Source organism: Argiope bruennichi, chromosome 5, assembly GCF_947563725.1.
Source record: "Argiope bruennichi chromosome 5, qqArgBrue1.1, whole genome shotgun sequence".
Lineage (NCBI taxonomy): Eukaryota > Metazoa > Arthropoda > Arachnida > Araneae > Araneidae > Argiope > Argiope bruennichi.
This window is the reverse complement of record NC_079155.1, coordinates 36,594,855-36,617,798: the sequence shown is the minus strand read 5'-3', so window position 1 is coordinate 36,617,798 and position 22,944 is coordinate 36,594,855. Positions and strand designations below refer to the sequence as shown.

General features: G+C 30.5%; 1 protein-coding gene across 2 annotated transcripts in view; it reads right to left on the bottom strand.

Annotated features, from left to right (window-relative positions):
• LOC129968580 (prodigiosin synthesizing transferase PigC-like) overlaps nucleotides 1–22,944 on the bottom strand; it is a 147,732-nt gene that overhangs the window by 2,571 nt on the left and 122,217 nt on the right. For both annotated transcript variants that reach the window (XM_056082609.1, XM_056082608.1), the window contains 11 exons: nucleotides 14,513–14,597; nucleotides 11,869–11,957; nucleotides 11,722–11,784; nucleotides 11,541–11,633; nucleotides 11,355–11,414; nucleotides 9,422–9,519; nucleotides 9,266–9,329; nucleotides 7,167–7,330; nucleotides 4,874–4,952; nucleotides 3,349–3,409; nucleotides 2,926–3,002 (listed from right to left, as the gene is read on the bottom strand). In XM_056082609.1, coding sequence (XP_055938584.1) covers nucleotides 2,926–3,002; nucleotides 3,349–3,409; nucleotides 4,874–4,952; nucleotides 7,167–7,330; nucleotides 9,266–9,329; nucleotides 9,422–9,519; nucleotides 11,355–11,414; nucleotides 11,541–11,633; nucleotides 11,722–11,784; nucleotides 11,869–11,957; nucleotides 14,513–14,597 — 933 coding nt within the window. The remainder of the gene's footprint in view (nucleotides 1–2,925; nucleotides 3,003–3,348; nucleotides 3,410–4,873; nucleotides 4,953–7,166; nucleotides 7,331–9,265; nucleotides 9,330–9,421; nucleotides 9,520–11,354; nucleotides 11,415–11,540; nucleotides 11,634–11,721; nucleotides 11,785–11,868; nucleotides 11,958–14,512; nucleotides 14,598–22,944) is intronic.

The following is a 22,944-nucleotide window of genomic DNA, read 5'->3' as shown; positions in this document are numbered from 1 at the left end:
ACCACTTGCAATTATTCTATTCTTACAGATATAAATCAGATATTATTTTACAATAGTCTCTCATAAGCTTTTTTGTAGAAAAAAATGTATCTGACATTCATTGAATTTCTGGAGAATGCATTGCTTACAAATCTTTTCCCTAACAAAATGTGGTATTAAAATTTTTTCGGTAGAAATCTTATCAATCTCATTTTGACTTCGTCCTAAGGTTTTAAAATTGTTCTTGTCGCATTTAAGACTTAAATTATATCGTTCTCATTTTTCACATGTATATCTATTATAAATTTGAATTTGATTGGAACACTTTTTAACATTCTTATAGAAAAAAAATGTCCATTGACCTTAAATTTTATTTCATTATTCAAGATCCAATCTGCAATAAAACGGTATTCCATCTTGAAGAATTTTGAGTTAGTAGTCAATTACTGCTTTTCGTCGATGCCAACTATAATAAAATAAGTGAATTGAAACGCATAAATCAAAGAACGCGTGAGAGTATAGAGAATTCCCTCTTCACAGCTTTTGTCTTTTGGCATGAAATTGCATCACGAAAGCGTTCTACTTTTCATGTTCTCATACTTTAGAAAAGGAACTAATCGCTTATTACGCAATCAATCCATTAGTTGCATGACAGTAAAATGTAGTCACAAAAGACAAAAATGACAAAGATCATGTGCAAAACTCATCTAAGAAATGCAATATTCCCGGAAAGAACGGTGGCATTCCTTTTTCTGCATTGACAGAGCTTCAGAAAAAAAAATAGTAATAAACATTTCAGAAATTAGCGGGAGCATTGATCGTTCATTGAAAAATTTGTTTTTTTGTAACAAATTGTTTGATATTTTATTTATTTGGCAGAAAAATTATAGGAGGGCATGATTTCTCAGTCCCTTGTTTTTCTCCTTCTCTTACATCCGCACAATCCCCCTGGGGAGGGTCACTTCGAAATGAGGATGAGATGCTTCAGGCATGGTGGTGGATCGTGGAGGGTACACGTGAAGGGGGTCAGGCTCCTCCCATCAATGACGGAACGTACTTCCTTAGGGAAGGGTTATACCGTGGCCTGTGATGGCCCTTAGAACTCAACCACAGTTCTAGCCAGTGTAGCTATTGCGGCGGTCCGGTCATTCAGTATTTATTATCCGTGTGCCTTCAGACGGGTCGGAGAGTCAGTTATATGACTTATCCACAAACACACATTAGGAGAACCCATAATTAATCTTGTAGAATTGTACATTAGTCTAGAAAAAATACATAGTAGAAGTTTTATTGTTAAAATTCTTAAGTTGGCTCTCCAAAACAGGCCTCTAACTTTTAAACCGAATACATTACTGAATAAGATGAGAGAAGACGTGGAATTTGAAAGAATTTGTTTTTCGCAATTAAGAAATTGTTAAGCCAAAAAAAAAATGAATAAAAAGTAATAGATATTAAAAAGGTCTATCTAACATTTCAATTATTTTATCAGGTTAGGAGTAAACTCAAACGGAGGTAAATTAGAAAAAAAAAATGTTCTTACATTTTTTTAACTTTATTGAAACTTTAGGAATTTACATTAAATTATACTACGTAAAATAAAATAATTAATAAAATGTTCAAATTATCTGTTATCTGCAACATTTTTTTTGACGAATTTGAAAAATGATCGGTACAAAAGACCTATAAATATGTTTCAATCAATTAAAATTCGCAGATAAAATAATAACCCTACTCTAAAAGAGCCGTTCTGTGATTTCAGATAGCATTATAATGATCATTTTGTCAGAAAAAAGTGGTGAAAACTAAATTAGAAATTAACACTTTGTCCAAATTATTAAGCCTGGTCGTATCTCCCGAGGACCCATTTATTAATATTCCGAATGGCCATCATGACAATATTTATTACCTTCACAGACATCTTCCTTACTTGCAATTCAGATTATCTATTTAATAAGATGACTTCTTTCTTTTCTATAACTCAGTTTCCATACATAAAGAATCATTTTGTTAGATAGCAGGATTGAATCGTAAGCGAAATACATGGCAGCAACGTATTCATAATTTTCGAAAACCAAACACTACAGAGTGTGAGAACATAATTATTTTCAAAATTTATTTCGTATCGCTTTTTTTTATTCGACTTCGATATTTTTTAAATCGCAGAATAACAGTTTTCAATCAACAAATTCAGATTGATGGAAAAGTACTTAAAAGTATTTTTCGATGTCCCTGTTTTTTACAATAAAGTCAAATTTCTCAAAAATTCAGGCAAATATCCATCTGAGATATGTCCCAGTTATTCTCTTACATGTAAATCGTACCTAAGTATAAATATAAAAGAATAGACTTTTTTCAAGGAGAAACATTTCAGAGAAAATGATCCGCATTTATGTTTCGCTCCGAGGAATACTTTAGATTTTCCTTTACCATTAGACGCCTTAGTATTTTTTTACGCAACGGCAATTTATGAAAAAAAAAAACAAGTATTGTTGTTTAATTGTCAGTTTCGATAACGAATGGTAAAATATTGAATTTTTATAGCTTAGTAATGTTTTTCATTTAAATAAATCCATTTTAGTAAAAATTTTAATAAATTTGGATAATCAAATTTCGTTCAAAAAGTAGAAATAAATAAAGAATCACTAAAACAAGCCGTAATAAAAACACATTCAATTTTTAATATCATATCATGCATTGTACAGTTAATCTGACTAATTGGTTAATATTAACCATATTTATTATTAATAATATCTGATTTAAAAGTTTATATTGGTACTGATAATTACCGGTACTATCTATTCTAAGAGTGGTTAGTATTAATAAAAATTATTAATAATAAAGAATTAATCACATTTATCATAATATATATATAAGCAAATAACAACAAAATTATTCTGAACGGAATCCATCATGGAAACATAGATATTTTGATAAAACATTACAAACCTTCAAATCGGCAGCCTCGTTTAATGTCATTGCTACTCTTGCATAGCCCTTTGTAACACCTTGACTTACAGGAATTCCTAAAAGAATAAAAAAAAAAGAGCTCAGCTAAAAAGCAAAAGAATTTAGCAGGTTTTCTTATTTAGGAACATTGATATACAAGTGTATGCATATATAAAGAGAGGGAGGGAGACAGAGAAAAAGGAAGGGATGGGGGAGGGGGAGATGAATAGGGCATATTTGTTTGTCATGATGATTTTAATATATATGATATATTTATATTGGAATTAAAAGGATTCACGTTCTAGAATCTAGCAAAATATACTTTATAAAATAATTATAATTATTATTTTATTTTATAAAATAATTAATAAGGATTTAAGCTGTTCAAAATTGAAAAAGGAATATGATCATGAAATAAATTACCTTGCATAGTTAAATCTGCAACAAATTCATAATTATCTGATGATTCCTCCTCATAATTAATCTGGAAATCAATAACAACATATTATAATAATAATAAACATCTAATACAATTCATTGACACATTATGGGATTCGGTATAACCACAAACTGCTTTAGATTTTGAAATAAGATGCATTAGAAAAGACCAAAAGGAAACGTAAATTTAATCAATACTTATAACATTGAAATATTCTTTTTAAAAAAGTAATTTTTAACCTACCAAATATTTTGTAGTTAATTTATTAAATATTTTGTTCCTCAAGATGAAAAAAAAAATCTGATTTCTATAAACACTCACTCAACCAGTCTTTGCTATTTGAAGAAAAATTTGAACTCCTTTTTAACTTTGAATCCACTACTTTTCGTTTCACCATGGTTGAAAATTATGAATTTTGTTCCAAATAGCTCGTAAAATTATTTCAAAACTAGAGATATTTCTTTCATAGTCATCTATTTTATTAAACATTTTGAATAACCAAAGAAATAATATATCGAGAATTAAAGAATCTTGAAATGTATATCAATGATATATATTAGAATTCCCTTTCTTAATTGTATTCAATTGAAGAGTTGCTCGTGATTTGTAAATCCAACGTTGGAGAAAATATCCAGCATGTATATATAACAGTTGAAAAAATCGTGAACAGTAACTGTTAAAGTATATCAAATCAGTCACTGACTAACTAAGCTTTCTGATAAATTGTATGCGGATGCCAGTAAATAGTTCACTGTACTTCATGTATTAATGAAGCAGTTTTAATTAAAACTCATTCAGAATTTAGGTATATACATAAAATTTCTGATGCGGCAGTGATTATTTACAAATATTTATAGGTTTAAATACATAAAATTCAACATTCACAGGAAAAAGAATTCTATAAGTATTTACAACGAACAATTCCTTTTCGTGCCGAGATAAGTAAGCATAATGACATCACAAGCATAATGATGTCAGAAGATAAATAACGTTGCCAAAAAAAGGAATTTATAAAGATTAATTACTGTTTAAGAAAGACAATAATAACATAGAGAGTTAACTTCAAATTATATAAACGTAAGGCAGCCTTAGCGATGTATATTCTACTTTAACAGTATCATAAAAATAAACTCACATATGGAAAACATAATCTCATATTGCTTTTAAATTCCTGAGTCAATTACATGAATGATTATTCAAAAACAAAAATCAGATAAGTATGTTTTCCTTTCGAAAATTCCAGATATTATTTATAGAGACTATTCTGATTTATTTGAAAGTAAAATTTCTTAACCATCTGTTGCATTTAAAATAAGACTGCGATATAATTTTACGAGAAATATTTATTTTAAGAGAGTTAATTTCGCTCCTAATATTCTTTTCATTTAATTTAACTAAACAAATTTAATTTCATTAAATAAAACATGTTTTTGAAAAGGCGAAGAAGAAATAATATATTTTATTCACCATATTATTACAAAAGATAAATAAGATAAAAACAATAGTTACAGGTTTCGGCGAGCCTTTCATTATTTCCGGAAATTTGTAATCATCAATAATTGGGTGGACTCTTTTGCGATGAATTGCTCTGAAAAAGAACAAAAATCATGTGATTAGAAATATTATGTTAATGGAAATTTTTAAGTCAATAAATTATTTGATAAAAGTAATATTTTTACAAATATTATTCACTAATACTTACAGAATTCGATTAATAGACATTAATTTTTTTTACTATTATTAGACTATTTATTATTTTTACTATTTACTATTATTAGACATTACATTATTTACTATTTACTATTATTACATTTTTTTACTATTCCTGATTACTATTCCTGATTCCTGAAAAAAACTTCTTTCAAGTAAATAAAATCCCCATGAGATATCAATAATTCAATAGGATCGATAAAATCGATAAAAAGTACAAGTAAAATAAATAATAATTTTTTATAACATTTTATTGATAAAGCAATACCATTTCATGGTATTAATTAGAAAATGTCTTCCTGTAAATAAAATATCTTTGCATCTACAAATGTTATTTTTAATTTTCGGAAAACGGTTTGTTCCTTTTAAAAATAGATAAGAAATTAAGTATTCAAATTTCATTATATTAGCGTAGTTTAAGGATGTAATTTTAAAATATAGAGACTCGCATTTTTAAGGGCAAGAGAATTGAATTTTAATGCACAAAATCGAAACAACATAACTATGCATTCAGCGTATTTGTGTAATGCATGTAAATATACTGCACTCATCTCACGATGTATTCATATGAATTTATGAATATATTACATTATAATAATACTCTACTCTCATTTGCCAAAAAATTGATACTATGAAACAGTTTCTTAAATTTCAAAATTCCCCGTATCTCTGACAGACATTATATTTCATTCTATAAAATTTTGTATTTTTTGCAAAAAATGTTGGGATATTTGGTATATGAAATGTCAAAAATTCAACAAAACGATTTCTCTCGACACTTTGTTTTCATTCAATATGAATTTTTGATAGTATACCTGGTAATAATTTATGGTTTGTTATTTGTCAATAATTCCTTGTCTATTAAGTTTCTACACTAATTCTTGTAATAATAATGAATGATTAATTATTCATATATAGTAAATATTATATACAAGGGGTGATCCTAAAAAAAGTTTACAAGCAACAGTATTTGGAAAGTAGAAATTGTGGATGGGAATATTGTTACCCAGAGTGGAGACAGATAGCGCTAGTTGTCTTAGACCAGTCGTTCGAGCAGATAGTGTTAGTACTGAGATCTGAAACAGTAATGGCAAGAGGTCTTCAGAAGTGGTCTCGCACAGAGGTACAAGCCATGATACGATTTCTATGAGCCAAGAATGTGTCCCCATCAGACATTCACAAACAAATCGTTGAAGTGTAAGGGGGCAAAGCAATGAGTAGAAAACAGGTGACTAAATGGTGTCATTCTTTTGAAGCTGGCAGAAAGATTGCTGGAAACGTATAGTTGGGAGGTCTGGAGTCACCCCCCCCCCCCATATAGCCCCGATTTGAATCTCAGTGACTATTTCCTTTTCCCGGCATTGAAGAAACACATATCCGAAACAAGATTCATATCAGACAGTGATGTTCAAAACGGTGCCGAGAACTTGCTCAATAGCCAAGGACCTGATTATGACTAAGACGAGTAAAACAAATTGGTCCAGCGGAGTGATAAATGTCTCAACAGGTTTGGCGATTATGCAGAGAAATGACCGCCACATATGTCTCTTAATTACCATTTGTATCCTGTGTCTATTGTTAATAAAGCATTTTTCCTTAGCCTTATAAACTTTTTTTTTGATAACCCCTCGTAGTAAAATGTTTATCTTCTACTTCCGTAATAGAAATTTCCGCCTTAGAAATTTAAAAATCTTCCTTTTTTTCATTTTGTATGTAAATACGCTTACATCTAGAACAATTTACCTTGTAACAATACTGATGACCTGGTTTTCAGCATTTCACTAATTTCATCAAGGGTGAGAAAGAATAGTAAGTTTCACTCGCTACTAATTCCATCAAATGATTTTAGGAGTTCCTACCTCTAATTTTTTCTGATACATCTTGCATGTAAATGTGCATACATTTGAAACAATTTACCTTGTAACAATACTGGATGACCTGGTTTTCAGCATTTCGCTAATTTCGTCAAGAGTGAGGAAGAAGAGTAAGTATCACTCGCTACTAATTCCATCAAATGATTTTAGGAGTTCCTGCCTCTCCGTTTTTCTGATACATCTTGCATGTAAATGTGCATACATTTGAAGCAATTTACCTTGTAACAATACTGGGTGACCTGGTTTTCAACAATTCATTAAGTTCATCAAGAGTAAGGAAAAAGAGTAAATCTTCCTCTGGTAAGCGTCCTTCCGCCACCATTTGCTTCCCAAGGCGACGATAACCTTTTCTCCACTGATCCATTGCTTTGACGATAATAGACTGTAATATGTAATAAAAAGGAATTTTATTCTCTGCGTAAATTTTTCATTGGTATCAAAAGATGCATACGCTAATTGAAATTTATGATCTGAGTTCTTATTTTATCATAAAATTACTTACTAAAAAGTATAAAAACGTCATAAAATTCAACATTTTGGATAGTATTTAATACTCATTATAATGATATTTAAAATAAAAAGTTTTAAAAATTGAGCATTGAGAGAACTTTTCGAAGGAAGAAATTTTTGAAAAAGCTGAGGGTCATATAAAAAAAACTAACAGAAAATCATTGTTCATATAATACTTCAAAATATGTCCCAATAAATACAGAAAATTTCAGCTGCAAACACTTCAAAGTATGGTAGTAACATTGAGGCAAATTCATTACATTTAGTAAGAAAATTTTATTTCATATTTTTCATTGTACATTTAATTCAAGATACAACAATATAAATAAAAAAAATTCAGAAATTTTTGTCACACAGAAGAACTCTTAGTCAAAATTAAATAAATTTTATTACTTTTATCTCCAATATTAAAAAAATATTAATAATTAAAATACATTAAAAAACATTAAATTACATTATATCCATGTTTATGTCATTATATGAACAAAGTTACCTGCTTATGATGGTATTTAGTATATAGTAAAATGTTTCTCACTAAGTAACTGCAGAACTGCAATTTTTAGATGCTTGATTCAAGAGCGACTAGCATATGCATTTACCACACTTCATGCATGCATTTTGAAATTTAAAGAAATAGTAGCTACCCCTTTTTCTGTTTGTACTCGTAGAGATCTATGTTTCAGAAGTAGAATTTCCAAAGTCTTTCAACTGCCCTTGCGTCCCTTTCTCTAATTTAGATCCATCATCTTGACTTGGGAGCTCAAATATGGTTTTATATTAATGTCATAACTAGAGTTTTAATAAAAACTCACCATATTCTCTGTGACTTTGGTTTCCAGTTAAGATTTTTGCCAGAAATAGTATATTCGCATTCATCGCAGAAATATCAATAATATTTCAAAATAAATGCCTGACCACCTGTTAGTTATTCTTTTACAAGTATAGCATGAAATCCTTATATTTAAGGTGTTTACAATACTTTTTATAGATTTATAATCAAGATTGCTTGAAGGTTTTTAGATTTTGAACTGTCAACTTCTTTTCAGAGCATAGTGAACTTTGAGATATAGCACATTGCTTTCTTATGAATAAGTATGGCACAAGCAAAGAATCATTCGTGAATACAAATAACGATGAATAAACTTCCTTATTTTTGGTTTGGAGCAATTCAAGGTTCGTTTCTTTTCATTGTTCCAACCGTGGTTATATTCCTTTTCCGAAATATGTCCATATGGACAAAGGAAGTTGTCACATATTATGATAAAATAAATCAAGAACAAACCTAAGGACCTGGTCTTTCTCATTTGGTTTGTTTCTTGGCCTTCCAATGTATGGTTGAATAGTCCACAAGTAATTTGTTTCATTTTTTTTTTTAATTTTAAGAAAGGTGAAAAAGTCTATGAATGTGAGAAACCCTCCCAAAATGGTTCTTTACTTTTCAAACAGATGAGATCGAAAAAAGAGGTTTTAATATTATCTTAAACTTAGCACAATGGATTCAGAGATAATTGAAATCTTTATAGTTTGTCTTTACTTGGGCAAGGTGCACCTAATAACAGAAGGTTCTGTTTCGTAAAAAATAAAGTGTTGCCATTGACAAAAGATATATATAAAGAGAAAGAATATATATATATAATATTTCTAATCACTCCAATAATTACAAAAATTATGCGCATTTTTAAATATATTATCATTAATCATATGAAAATTTAAGATTTTTTTCCCTGGATAAATAAACAACATATATTGAGAAATCATCTTTAGAGAATGTTTTAAAGTAACAAATGCTAAAGATGCTTTAATTTACTTTCGAAGTTTCTCTAGCTCTGACTCCTCTTCGGCAGTTCGGCAAAACAAATCTAAGCTTCAATCTAGATAATATTTAATAAAATCAAATGAATTTTCTGGAAACTTAAATGCAATGATTTTATATTAATCGGCTCAAGAGTTATCATCTGCTTACTTGGACATGAAAGTCAATGGAACATTAAGCTGTGAAAATATTTTATCGATACTGTCATCTTCTTGTTTTGTTTCTTCTTTACCAATACCTGCGAGATTCTAGAAATAAAAAAAATATGGTCATTTATATTTTTATAAATATTTATTTACTAGTATTATCTCAATCGATTTAACTAATTAAAAAGAGAATAATGTGCATACAAAAATCAGAGGAAATTATACAAGAAATATAATAGTATTTCAAAACACATAAGATCTTATTCCGAAAAAGTAAAATAACAACATAACATAAGCATAGATAATAGAACAGAACAATCAGTTTACATGAACCAACTTAACAGCTATCACAGGCAAAAATGAAAACCCAAAAATAAATTGCCATATTTTGCAATATGCCTGCAAATTTACTTTATTCTTTAACTTTTGTTTTAAATTCAATTCAATTCATTAAATTTCTTTTGTTGAATTCTTTAACTTTTGTTTAAGAACTTCATAACTTCTTCAATTTCAATGCATTACTGCTATCAATACTTTCTGTAAATATATTGAAGATCACTATTTATAACCTCATTTATGTTATGACAGGTACTTACTTTTCTTTATAAGACATCCATTATCTTTCCTTCAATTTCACCGTGGAACAAATATTTTCTAATAATGTCTCTGAACATATACTGAAGTTTTAGCCCATAACATCGCTTCAAGCTTTCATTAACTTTTGTTTAAGGATTTACTGTCTTTAGAGTGAAATAGTATATACCAAGGTTCGAATTATACCTCGCAAGTAAAAATCAAATTGGGTGAAATCAGAGGATATAAGGGCTAGTCTGTTGCCCCTTTTAAACCAATCTAATGTTTATATAAGTACTGGTTATAACTATTTAGTTAAATTTGTGACCTAATATGTACATGCTCTATAATGTTGATATTTTTTTGTACCAATGAAAATGATTTCGCCTATAGAATATCCATTGCAAGAGTGATTCAATACAACATTTTTCCATCAATGGAATTTGCATTATAATATTCTGTATTATTTTCTTTATAACTTCCAGTCTATTCGTATTAAAAACAATTATTGAATTTTTCTATCTAGATCCAAAAAGTTAATTTAACATAAAATCTAAAAAATAAAATTTTATTTTGACAGAAATATTTTAAAAAATTATTTTAATCAGTAAAAACTTTTCTTGCATTCTGGGAACAATATTTCCATGATGTGCATAATATTTTATGTTTGATTTAGAACGAATAATTTTATTATTATTTTAAATGCATCAAAAAATCGTTTGTGAATTATTCATTTAAGAATTCAGCTAACTGGAATTACAATGATCTTAAAGAGCAAATGTAAACATTTCTTTTTTAAATTCAATCAATAATAATTTTTAAAAGGAAAGCCACAATATAAGAGGATATACATCCCTCGATACGTATTCGTGCAAATTGAGTTCAGACAAGATCCACTTTATATTATGTATATATTACTTTATATTATGCATTATTGTCTTTGTCCCTCCATTTGTGTAAAGGTCAATTTTAAATTATGCATAATTCGGTCTATATGAAATATCCAAGTTTTTTGTGATGAACTATTTGCATTAAAAGAAAATGTTTTCTGTCTTATTTGATAATTTCAAAATGTATTTTTTTAATTTGATTAGCAGTATTATTTTATTCAGTATAATCTTATTTTTCAAATTATTTTAAACATGTGTTTTATTCACAGTGATAATTAATTCTAAATGAAAAAAAAAATAAAGCTCGTCTCTACTTTTTTAGGATTACCTTTGTAGCATTTATTTATATTGCTTCAAAATTAGTAAATATTCTTTTATATTTTATTGGTCTAAGTTTAAAAAAAAATTTTTTTTAGACATTACATAATCACTAGATTCCCTTTTTACTTAAATAAACCAAAATTTTGTTTTTACCTGTAAAAGTTTTACCAACTGCTTAGGATCCATTCCCCATGGGATTGAAAAGATATCAAACTGAAATAAAAGGAACAATTATCTAACAAATTTAGATAAATGTCATGGGAAATAATATATAAAAGACAGAATATCAGTTATCTAAAATGTTATATTATAAAAATCACTTTGGATATTTCCACATACTTCCTTTAAACACCTGTGGCCATGCCTTTTAAGAAAAGTTCTAAATTTATATCCAGCCAATGTAGTTGAAGTTTGTAGCCAATTTTCAGCTTCCTAAAAGTATTGTATGAGGAGTAATCATTTGAAGAAAAAAAACAATACTTAGATAATTACAACAATGTTTGAAAAGAAAAGAAAATACCTCGACTGACATAGATTTGAATTTTTCAACACTAAAATCTTTAGCTATTTGATTAGCCACTTCCTAAAATTAAATTATAATATATTAATGAGTTATTAAAAGAATATTCATAGTTTAATGAAATTATTATTATTTATTATTTCATACCTGCATGGCATGAGGAATGTTCGCACTTTCCACGTTCGATGATGTTGCTAAAAATCTAGCAAAATCACTGTAAATATCGTTGTCGACAGCTGAAAGAAAAGGAGATATTCATATGACATTGGTAAAGAGATATTTATTCAATAAATATATATATATACATTCTGAAAGAAAAGGAGATATTCATATGACACTGGTAAAGAGATATTTATTCAATAAATATATATATACATTCTGAAAGAAAAGGAGATATTAATATGACACTGGTAAAGAGATATTTATTCAATAAATATATATATACATTCTGAAAGAAAAGGAGATATTCATATGACACTGGTAAAGAGATATTTATTCAATAAATATATATACATTCTGAAAGAAAAGGAGATATTCATATGACACTGGTAAAGAGATATTTATTCAATAAATATATATATACATTCTGAAAGAAAAGGAGATATTCATATGACACTGGTAAAGAGATATTTATTCAATAAATATATATACATTCTGAAAGAAAAGGAGATATTCATATGAGATTGGTAAAGAGATGTTTATTCAATAAATATATATCCATTCTGAAAGAAAAGGAGACATTCATATGAGATTGGTAAAGATATATTTATTCAATAAATACATATCAATTTTGAAAGAAAAGGAGATATTCATATGACATTGGTAAAGAGATATTTATTCAATAAATATATATCCATTTTGAAAGAAAAGGAGATATTCATATGAGATTAGTAATTCTTAATTTAATTCATTAAGCATAAAAGTCGTTCAGATTAGTGTATTCTTTACCTTTTCTAGTACAACTAAACAAGGAAAAAGAAATTTTAACTGTCAAAAATTTAGAACTCGAGAGTTTGAGTTATTCCTGAGTCTCAAATTGTCACGAATCTCCTGAAATTATGGAATTGTCCCTATCTTTGAGCACGGTAGCTCAGAAAATCCCTTTGAGTTAAACAGACTGTATTTAGTATGTATTCTTTACATAAAATTTTTAGATTTCTATAAAATTACGGATAAAATCTATTCACAGTAAGTTTGTCTTCCTGGTTGCCTGAATACGATAGCTTTAAACATAACAGCTAGATGGATAGTTTGATGCACTCAGTTTTAGCAGTGGTCAAATTATAGATCCGGATCAAAATTTGAATATAATTTATCAAAAGGTGGATTGCTTATTAATATATTGTTTCACAAGTATATAAGCGAGATAATTCAAAAACATAAGGCGCGAAACTTAAATACAGAAATGTTTGCATGTGATTTTTTTAAACTAAAATTATAGTTCTCGGGCGAATTGCTGCATTAGATCAGAAAAAAAAGTCAAAAATATATATTTGTATGTCTTTACTGTGCTACCAAACACAAAACTCTCATACGAGAAACAATGGAAATAGAAACGCATGCTGCCTTTTTCAAAAACCATAATTTTTATATAGAAATAGAGGAATGGTACATTGTTATAAAGTATGCAAGAAAGTTCTAGAGATACTGCAAAACTTATGCTTTGAATCCGATCAATTAAATAATTGCAAATCCTAGAATTTATCTACATATATTATTGAACTGCAAATTTTCAATTCTATTCTTTCTTTTATTCTAGTTATCTATCATAACTAAAAGAAAACAAAAATATTTGAAATGGCGGACAAACATAAATCTGAAAATACATATTCTAACTCAACACATCCTCTATATCGTATTATTGATCTTTTATTTCGTCCTGCTATTCCATGCATAAATAAAATAGCATTTTTGAATCTTACTTCCAAAGAAACATACTCCCTTTCGAAAATCAATAACTTCAAAAAGAATGCAAAATGAAACATTCGAACAGAAACAGAAGGGCTCAAATAATGCTGAAAGGATGACAGTTCAAAGAAACTTCAAAATAAAATATGTGAGACTGAAAACATTTGCTAAAAAAATGCAAAAAAGAGACAGCGAACAACTTCAGGAAAGCGAAATTTGAGTCGAAAGCAGAAAGAACATATGATCGGAGACAATAAATATTAACTAAAAAAATAATCAATATAATATGTAGTTATGAATGTTTTTGTTGCTCCTCAGAATAGTTAGCTTCATAGCAAGGAACAAATTCTTACAGATATTTTTAAGGAATCCTAATTGGATGCCAAATCCCGACTTTGGTGACAAACTTGGCGAAAAATTTTCAACATTGACGACAAAAAATGGAAATATTTAAAAATATTTGAGTTATGGCAATTTCTTTTATTAAGTGGATTGTGGAAAATTTTATAGTTTTTCACGTAAGCTATATAAACGGAGGAGCACACTACAGAGTGAATTCTCCCTCTTTGAAAAGTTGAACGCAGAGTGAGCTGTCTTAAACTTACAAGTTATCAAACTATTTCAGAATAATGTTTCTCAGCTTTAAATATTTTAATCCTAAATTTAAAAACAAATTTCTCATAGAATATTCTTCGGAGAGAGGATAATAAAGTCAATTAGAAAATAAATATATAATTACAATAGTAACATAAACATTCATAAATGTAAAATAATTTCAATGTTCTTCGTAAACTTTATTTCCACATTGTATAATTTAAATCTTTTGTTTTTAGCAAATTTTACAAAGATTTTACCAGCAATATATTATTATTTTCAGACTCACTTTCTTTTGCTTGGCATAAAATCGAAAACATGGCCATATTCCAATTTGAAGAATTTTCCGTGCACTCCATATGCTTTTTTGCTGCCTGTAAGTAAATTGAAATCATATCTTGAAAAGTCCAGAAACAGTTACAGCAGGCATACCTTATTCCTCAATTAAACATTGAAATTAGAGGAATTAGGGAAGAAATAACTACTCAGAAACAGTACTTTAAAAAAATCGACTTCTGTCTCATAAAATTGATTCCATTTATTAATAATATCCAAAATCCGAAAAATTAATTTATTCCTTAAATACAGGGTGATTATAATTAAAATTACGATATTTAAAATCGATAATTGTATAACTACTGGTTAGAATAACTTGATATTTTAGCAGAATAATCAGATTTTGGGAATTTTGTTTGGCGATGGAAAAAAAATGTTCCAAAATGTGCCAATAGATGGCGCTGTCAAGGTTCGCATTGTCTGGAGATATGCGAATTACTTAAACATGATATTCGCATCGCAGACACAGCTGCCATAAAAATGCAGAACACTAGCTCTTTGCCTGAATGTTTCATTATGACTGTGATTATGAAGGATCGCGCTCTGATCTTGAAGCCTTTTTTTATAAGAACGATGGCTTTGCACTTGCAGCTATCAGGTAGTTTCGGACATTAAAATCCATAAAATTAGGCCCAATAATCACAAATGATCTGCGAAAAATGATTGCTAAATTCCAAGAGATCGGTTCGTTTGATGTGAAACGGGGTAAAGGAAGGAAAGCAGCTTAGCTGCGGCAATGGAAGATGTGACTACAGCATTACAAAAACGGACTAATGGTGATGCTGGAACAAGCAGTGCACGGGGAGTTGGCTGAATGCTGTATATGCCGATCAGCCTGGTGCGTAAAGTCCTACGGAACATCTTGCGCTGTTATTCGTATAAGATAACTCATGCGCAGCAATTGCTATCTTCTGACCTGGAAGCACGTGAATCTTTTGCACTACGATATTTCTTGCCCAGGTGGAAAGGTACAACGGATACAGATGGTCTGATGAAGCCCATTTCCATTTTCACGGTTCTTTAAATACGTAAAATTGCAGGATATGGGCTATCGAATCCGTTCCAGCTACAGTCATTACCTCTTCAATCTGAAAACGTCACTCTGGTGTGGAATAACGGCAGCGTTTATCGTCTCATTCCGATTTTATTTTTTTCGAAGAGATCACAACATGCGGGTCCCGTTACCTACACCGTTACTGGCAAGCGGTATGAAGTCCTTTTGCATAACCATGTCCTTCCGACACTTGAACAGCGTCAGTGTATATCGCACAACATTCATGCAAGATGGCGCTCCTCTGCATATTGCTACTCCTGTGAATCAGCAGCTGAGTGCTCATTTCGAAGATGATAGGATCATAAGCCGCCAGTTTTCAACAACGTGGCCGTCACGTTCCTCCGACTTAAACCCGTGTGATTTTTGGATATTGGGGGAGGGATGTACCTGGAGAATGTTGTTTATAGAGGATGGATTGAGAATATATTAAACTTGAAGGCAAGCATCACATCCTACATCCATTGTATCAGTACAAATACCCTCTGATCTTTTGTGGAGCATGACGTTTTGCGGTTCCAATTAATAGTGGAACAAGGCTGAGAGTACATTGAGCAACTTATGCCTTAACCACCCATCAGTGAAGTGTTTGTTACATAAAGCCCTTTTTTTCATCATTTCTATGTCGTTATAAGCAGGCATTCTTGTCTTATCGCTAATAAATTTTTAGTAAACCGCTGAACTCTATTGTTTCCTTTCGGCTAACAATATTCTTGTATTTAACTAATCCATTTTTGGTCTTTCCCCTGACAACACTATCTAATGGCACATTTTCGAACTATTTTTTCCTTTGCCAAACAAAATTCTATTGCCTCACGATTGCTCTTCTGAAATAGCAAGTTATTCTGACCAGTAGTTTTAAAATTATCGATTTTTGAAATCTTAACTTCAATTATAATCACCTTGTATATTATAAATAATATTAAATAATCATTAATAGCATTAAATAGTAAACATGAAATAGAATTTTAGAATTTCCAATACATGAAAACACCTACAGTGCCCGAAAAAATTATAAGGACAAGCGAAAAATTGCCAAATCTAGAAGCCTTGTTTACAGAATCGTATGCAAATTTTTGCAGCAAAAATAGAAGTAAAACTAAAATATTTTATGCATAAAGTAATTAAAATTTTCAATTTTAAATCTGCTAAAATTTAAATTTTGATTTTTAAACCTAAATGAAAACGGAAAAAAGTATAAGGACATTTCTTTTTCTCCAGTAACTATTTAAAAATTTGCATATTTGAAAGCATAAAATGACAATTCCGAGTTAAAAGATTCATTTGCAAAAAGAATTTCCCACTCGGTGACTTTCAGTGCGAATTTTTAAACGATGCCCAAAGGAACTCAACTTTCTGACTCTGAAAAAGGAAAAATTGTTGCTTTTCGAGAATGTGGATTAAGTGGATGGGAAATTTCAAAAAGAATCAAGAGATCTAAAACGGTGGTTTATAATTTTTAAAAAAATCCTTGGATGTATGGTATGAAAAAGCGAACTGGGAGACCAGAAATTCTCACTCGTCGACAAAAAAATATGATTGTAAGGAGAGCTTGCGAGAAAAGAGAAACCGCAAATGAAGTTAGACCAAATTTGAGTTTACCATGCTCAACAAGGACTGTTCAAAATGTTTTGAGTAAACATCCTCAAGTTTCTTACGGGAAATTAGTGTCACGCCCCCCTCTTACAAATCATCATAAGAAAAGAAGAGTTTTCTTTGCCAAAAAATACATTTCTTTTATACATTCTTCATAAATTTTTTCAAAAGTGGGCTGATGTAATTTTTTCGGACGAAAAAAAGTTCAATCTTGATGGACCTGATGGTTTTCGTTATTTTTGGTATGATCTGCGAAAGACCAAGGAAGTGTTTTCCAGGCGTCAATATGGTGGTGGCTCGGTTATGGTATGGGGCGCTTTTGAGGCAAATGGAACCACTCCAGTTGTATTTATCAACCGTAAAATGAATTCGGACAGATATGTTGATATGTTAGGAAACAGTTTGTTACCTGAAGCGCCACTAATTACTTCAGGGGACTATATTTTTCAGTAGGATAATGCTTCGATACACGTTTCTACGAGTGCAAAACTCTGGTTTGAAGCTAATTCTGTAAATTTACTTGATTGGCCGGCGAGATGTCCCGATCTTAATCCAATCGAAAACTTATGGGGACTTCTAGCCCGAGAAGTTTATAAAAACGGCACATAGTATCAATGTACACAAGATCTTGTCGTCGCTATCAAAGACGCTTGGGAAAAAATATCTGTGGACATTTTAAAAGATCTTTCAGGATCTATGACCTCTCGGCTTATTCAAGTGGTTGAAAAGAAAGGTAGTTTTCTTGATTATTGAAACATTTTTTAAGTATTTTACAACATGTCCTTATAATTTTTTCCATATTTCCTTTAATGTTAAATTTTGTAAAATCAATATTTTGAAGCTAAATTATGTTTTTTATGTGGTATAAGTATTATCACAAAATTATGCAGCAGAAGTAAGAAATATAAAAAGTTCATTTAGGTGAAATGGAAATAAAGCATATTTTTATGCAATTACATGTTGTCCTTATACTTTTTTTTCGCTCACTGTATAAACAATGCTCCAACGATGTGCTTCGCGCACGGTGTTGGGGTGGCAACTCCGTACATAAATGTATAAACAATGCTAAATGCTTATAGATTCAAATAATGTTCACAGAAATAAAGTGATAATGCATGAAAATTAATTATATAAAAATTGTAATTGAATTTATTGAATAAAAAACTAATTTAAGCATCATACCATAAACATACCATAAATTTGTTCTTATTAGAACTTCCACTAGAGGGAAGGAAGGTATCTCGAGTTCGTGAGTGAGAAGTTGCTGTACGAGTAAACAAGATTTCTCTTCCTTAGTAGCTTCAAGACAATACCTCTTTAACATCCAAGTACTTTACAAGTGGTCTCTTTAACAACAAGACTTTTTCGAAGTGCTGGTGGACGACATGGACTCTCCCAAGAGGAATTTCGATTTCTCTGAGTCGGTTGAAGTAATAAATCTGTCATCGCACTAACTTTGAGCAATTGCCTTGCAGTTTTTCAATAGTGATATTGTATTTTCTTTAAATCTCTTTATATTAATTTTCGTTTTCTGTATCGTTCGTCTTTAAAAGAGTATTCCAGTGGGAAACATTTTTTTATAATAAATAGGCCTGTAATCTTTCTTACTTTGTAGTTACAACACAAAAAAATAGAAACCACATCCTTTGAAAACAGTAAAAATATGCCTATTTAGTGAGTGCCTTCCCCATCTCTACCACCTTAATTCACATTGGAATAGACTGTGAAAACTCCATAACCATTAGAGACAATATAGACATTGTACGGGTGTTTAATACATTTGCTGATTTTCATACCGACCTCTCGTCGAGAGAAACCAAACGCCCGAAAGTAGCTTTCTTGGATGTTAGGTCGAAATTCTCAAACCGCCTCACTGGAAGTGAGAGAAATACAAAATGGGTGATTAAGCTCCGAAAATAATCAATACCACCAATCAAATCTATTCTAACACAACTATAAAAATACATTTTTCCTATCATTCAAGAATTGCATTGCCACCTATAGAAATCCTTGTCAACTCTCGCTACATACAAGAAGATCTCAACTTAAGATCCCCACGAATCTTTCGAAAAACAAAGCAATAAAGGAATTGAAACTACTTCATAAGATACTCCCAAATCTTTAATACCATACAGAAAACTTAATACTGATAAGAATTCAAATAAAAAAAAATTATGTTCTTAGAAAAAAATTAAATCCTCTACCATGCCCATGCTACCCCACTGCTTAACTCTAACAAGGAAAACTCGATCGTCTCATTAGTTATAGCATTCTCTCTCAGTATCTCTGTTTTGATTGACTGTTCCTTTACCTCCCTACCATAACTTCAGCTGACTTCTCACTATCTGATTACCCCCCATATAAACTGAAATCGACTTTAATTAAGCGCAAATTTCTGTTGATTTTAGTTAGTCGCACTACCGTGTCGCCATGAAGTTCCATTCCACATTTCCAGTGCTTCCCCAGTTGGTAAGAAATGAAATTGGGTCAAATATCTCCCAATCTGATGACGGAATACACTTTCAGAGGAAGGTTTGAACTGCAGCCAGTGTTTTAATTTTGGTGATTAGATCTTCACTTTCATTCCTTCACCCATTCTGTCAGAACTTTGACATTTCAATAAAATTCCGGATGCATGAGGAGTTATTGCGGAGCCATTTTTTATGACTATGTTTAATAGAAATATAAAATAACTTCAATTTCCATTTTTTGTACCAAATAATTTGCTAGAAATATGTGCAATTAGTCAGCGGTTAGCAACAATATAAGGGTCTTAGGGAAACAAAAGCAACCCAGCAAATAATACAGTACTGCGGATTGCTTTAACTAGGCTCAGAGCTGACTTATCATTTTTTGCTGGAAGAAAATCTTAATTAAATTTATATTTATAGTTTTGTTGGAGGAAAGACTTAATTAACTTAATATTTATAATTGAATGAAACATGGGAATGGGGGGGGGGCAAATTGTATGTCGAGCATATAGTGCAGTTATTGGTTATTCGTACACTAATGGCAAAGTGTGATTGCTTTGATGGTTTCAAGCCCATGCTTAAAATCATTACATCAAAGGAAAATTGTACGTGGTGTAATTCTTACATACACTAGTTTCCAAATAGATTCTGCAAAAAATACTAATTCCTCTAATAAATTGTGCAGGAAAAATTTGATTACTATGCTCTGAGCATGTTTTAGAGTATAACATGTTCTGTTACTTTTGCTTGTTAGGAAATGCAACATTCTGATTAGTATCTTTACAAAATACCTTGGAGGATATTTTAATTTTTAAAGAAAATGTCGAATTCGAGTCCTATTTTGGGTTTATTTTGATTTTTGAAACATTTTTTTAATTGATCTGTTTAAGAAATATAAACAAATCCTATCGTTTAGATGTCTTAACATCGTTAATTGAATAAATCTTTAATTATCGCCACTTCAGCTGACATAGAATGTTTTGAATATTCATGTTTAAATGCGTTTAAAATGGGAAATTTTTAATTAAACCTTAGGGGGCATTCTTATCTAGATTTTCTCGCATAAGTAGGCAATTAAATGCCTCCTTTTCATTTTTTTTAGAAAAATTCTAACCTCTAATTGTGAAGAGAAAGGTTAAGAATACAAAAAGAGGGAGAAAATTTTCGAATGTCAGGGGCGAAATCACAAGGGCAATTCCCCTTTCTTTACTCGATTTCCATGTATTGCGACATAATAGATAACATTTTGAGATCCATATTATTGTGAAGAAAACGTTTATGAATTTTAAACGTTGGAAATAAAAAGGCTAAATCTGAATTCTAAACGAAAACTTTTTGCATGAAATCACAGCAAGAATTTCTTGGTATTAAGATTGCTGATATTTAAAATTATATTTATTAATTTTTTTTAATAGTAAATAGTATATCTTAAATGGTTGCTTATGCTTGCTTTATTTGAAGTGGGATAGAGTATGGAGATTCTTTCTTCAAACACTTTCTACCATTTGTTTTAAAAGTTTCATAAAACGGCACAGTATCATATTGTTACGAATCTGTAATGTTGATTCTCAGAACAGTTAGTTCCATCTTAGGGAAGACCATTTTAGGATCAGCTCTATTGGATACTAACCGGAAGCTGGATGATTGACCCCCAGGCTTGGCAACTTTGGCGACAAAATAACATTACTAGAATTGTCAAGAATTTTGGCAATAGGACGAATATGAGAGGAGTTGTGCTTAATTCTTAGAGAACTGTCTCTTCCCTTTCCCGGAAACTACGAAAGGCCAGCAGTTCAAGAAGAAGGCAGTCGAGCAGTAGTATAAAGTCGTATAGCGAATCAGTAGAATTAATTCAGTGAAACACAAGCGTTGAGTGGGGCTCAAGCGATTGGTGAATTGAGTTGTACGCCGAATCTTGGTGTTTAGTACTGAAGCAAAATTGAGTCGTGCGTGGAGCAGCCAGTCGTATATTAGTAAATTGGCAGTTTAGTACAGCTAAAGCGAGGAGTCAGTGGTGATTAGCAGACGTTTAGAGAGACTTTAGTGAATAGCTATGTGGATTTCTTCCACCTGCTGAGCTCTATCTGACCGCTTTGTGTTCTGTTGTCTTTGTTTGCTACAGATTACTAATTGTGGGCTGCTATTTGTTATAAATGCTACTGTGCAAAGTTTGTGTATTCTCGGTTCTGTATTTTTCGTTTATGCATTCGTACTCTAACTACAAACGAACCCGTTCGATTTTAGCGGAATTTGTTTTTCGTAACAATATCATATTTCTCTTTAAAGACACTCTCATAGAATCCACAAATATTTCAATATTCTACTCCGCTAAATCACGCCTTAAAGAATGGAGTCTCTCGTTCATTTGGAAATGTTATATAATTCCAGTTTGGTAAATATCTTAAATTAAAATTCTCTTCGATTTTCAGTCCTCTTATTTTTTTATAAAGTGACTAGCTGATCCGGCAAACGTTGTTCTGCCTTATAAATTATTTTTATTGAATATTTTGGTTGTTAACGAATGCATTGTAAGTGTGTGGGGATGGGATCTATGACAGAAAGAGGAATGGAAGACTAAAGACGATGATTGTCGATAGTAAAAAACACCAACCATTCATTTTCTCAATACAATGTATTTCATTAACATAACGAACATATGCATTGTTTGATATCTTAAAAGTTAAATCTAAAGTGAAAAAAGTAATATATTTTTTGTCCTAAAGTATAAAAGTGAAATAAAGAAAATCAATATTCATTTCGAACAGCAATTGAGTATACGATATTTTTTCTCAGTCCGTCTTTAGCCAACACAAATAAGCTCGATGGTTTGCTCACGCGAGAACATGCCACGTGTGAAAAACATGGTGTATCCAAATCTAAGCCACAAACAGACATCGTATGGTCTTGCGACTTTTTGATTGTCACTACGAATGCGAATCTAATAGGAAATTGAACGCGTTTGAATTCGATCGGCACGTCTGTGAAAATCATTGGAATTCGTGGCAGCAAAACATTTTCGGCTGGAAATTTACCATTAAAAATGGTGGCTTTGATACCGTTTTTCATCAATTTTTTAATGACTAATCGCGTATCATTGCACAGCCATGGTGGGTTCAAATTCCGAAGTAAAATAACCGGAGATCCAACTTTTAGTCGTAGAAGGTGTGGTGACATGCCTGGCAAATCCAGTGAGTTCAAAAACTCTGTTGGATAATTTACAGCTTCGTTAGCATCGCAAACTGTATCGATCAATTTGTATGATACCAA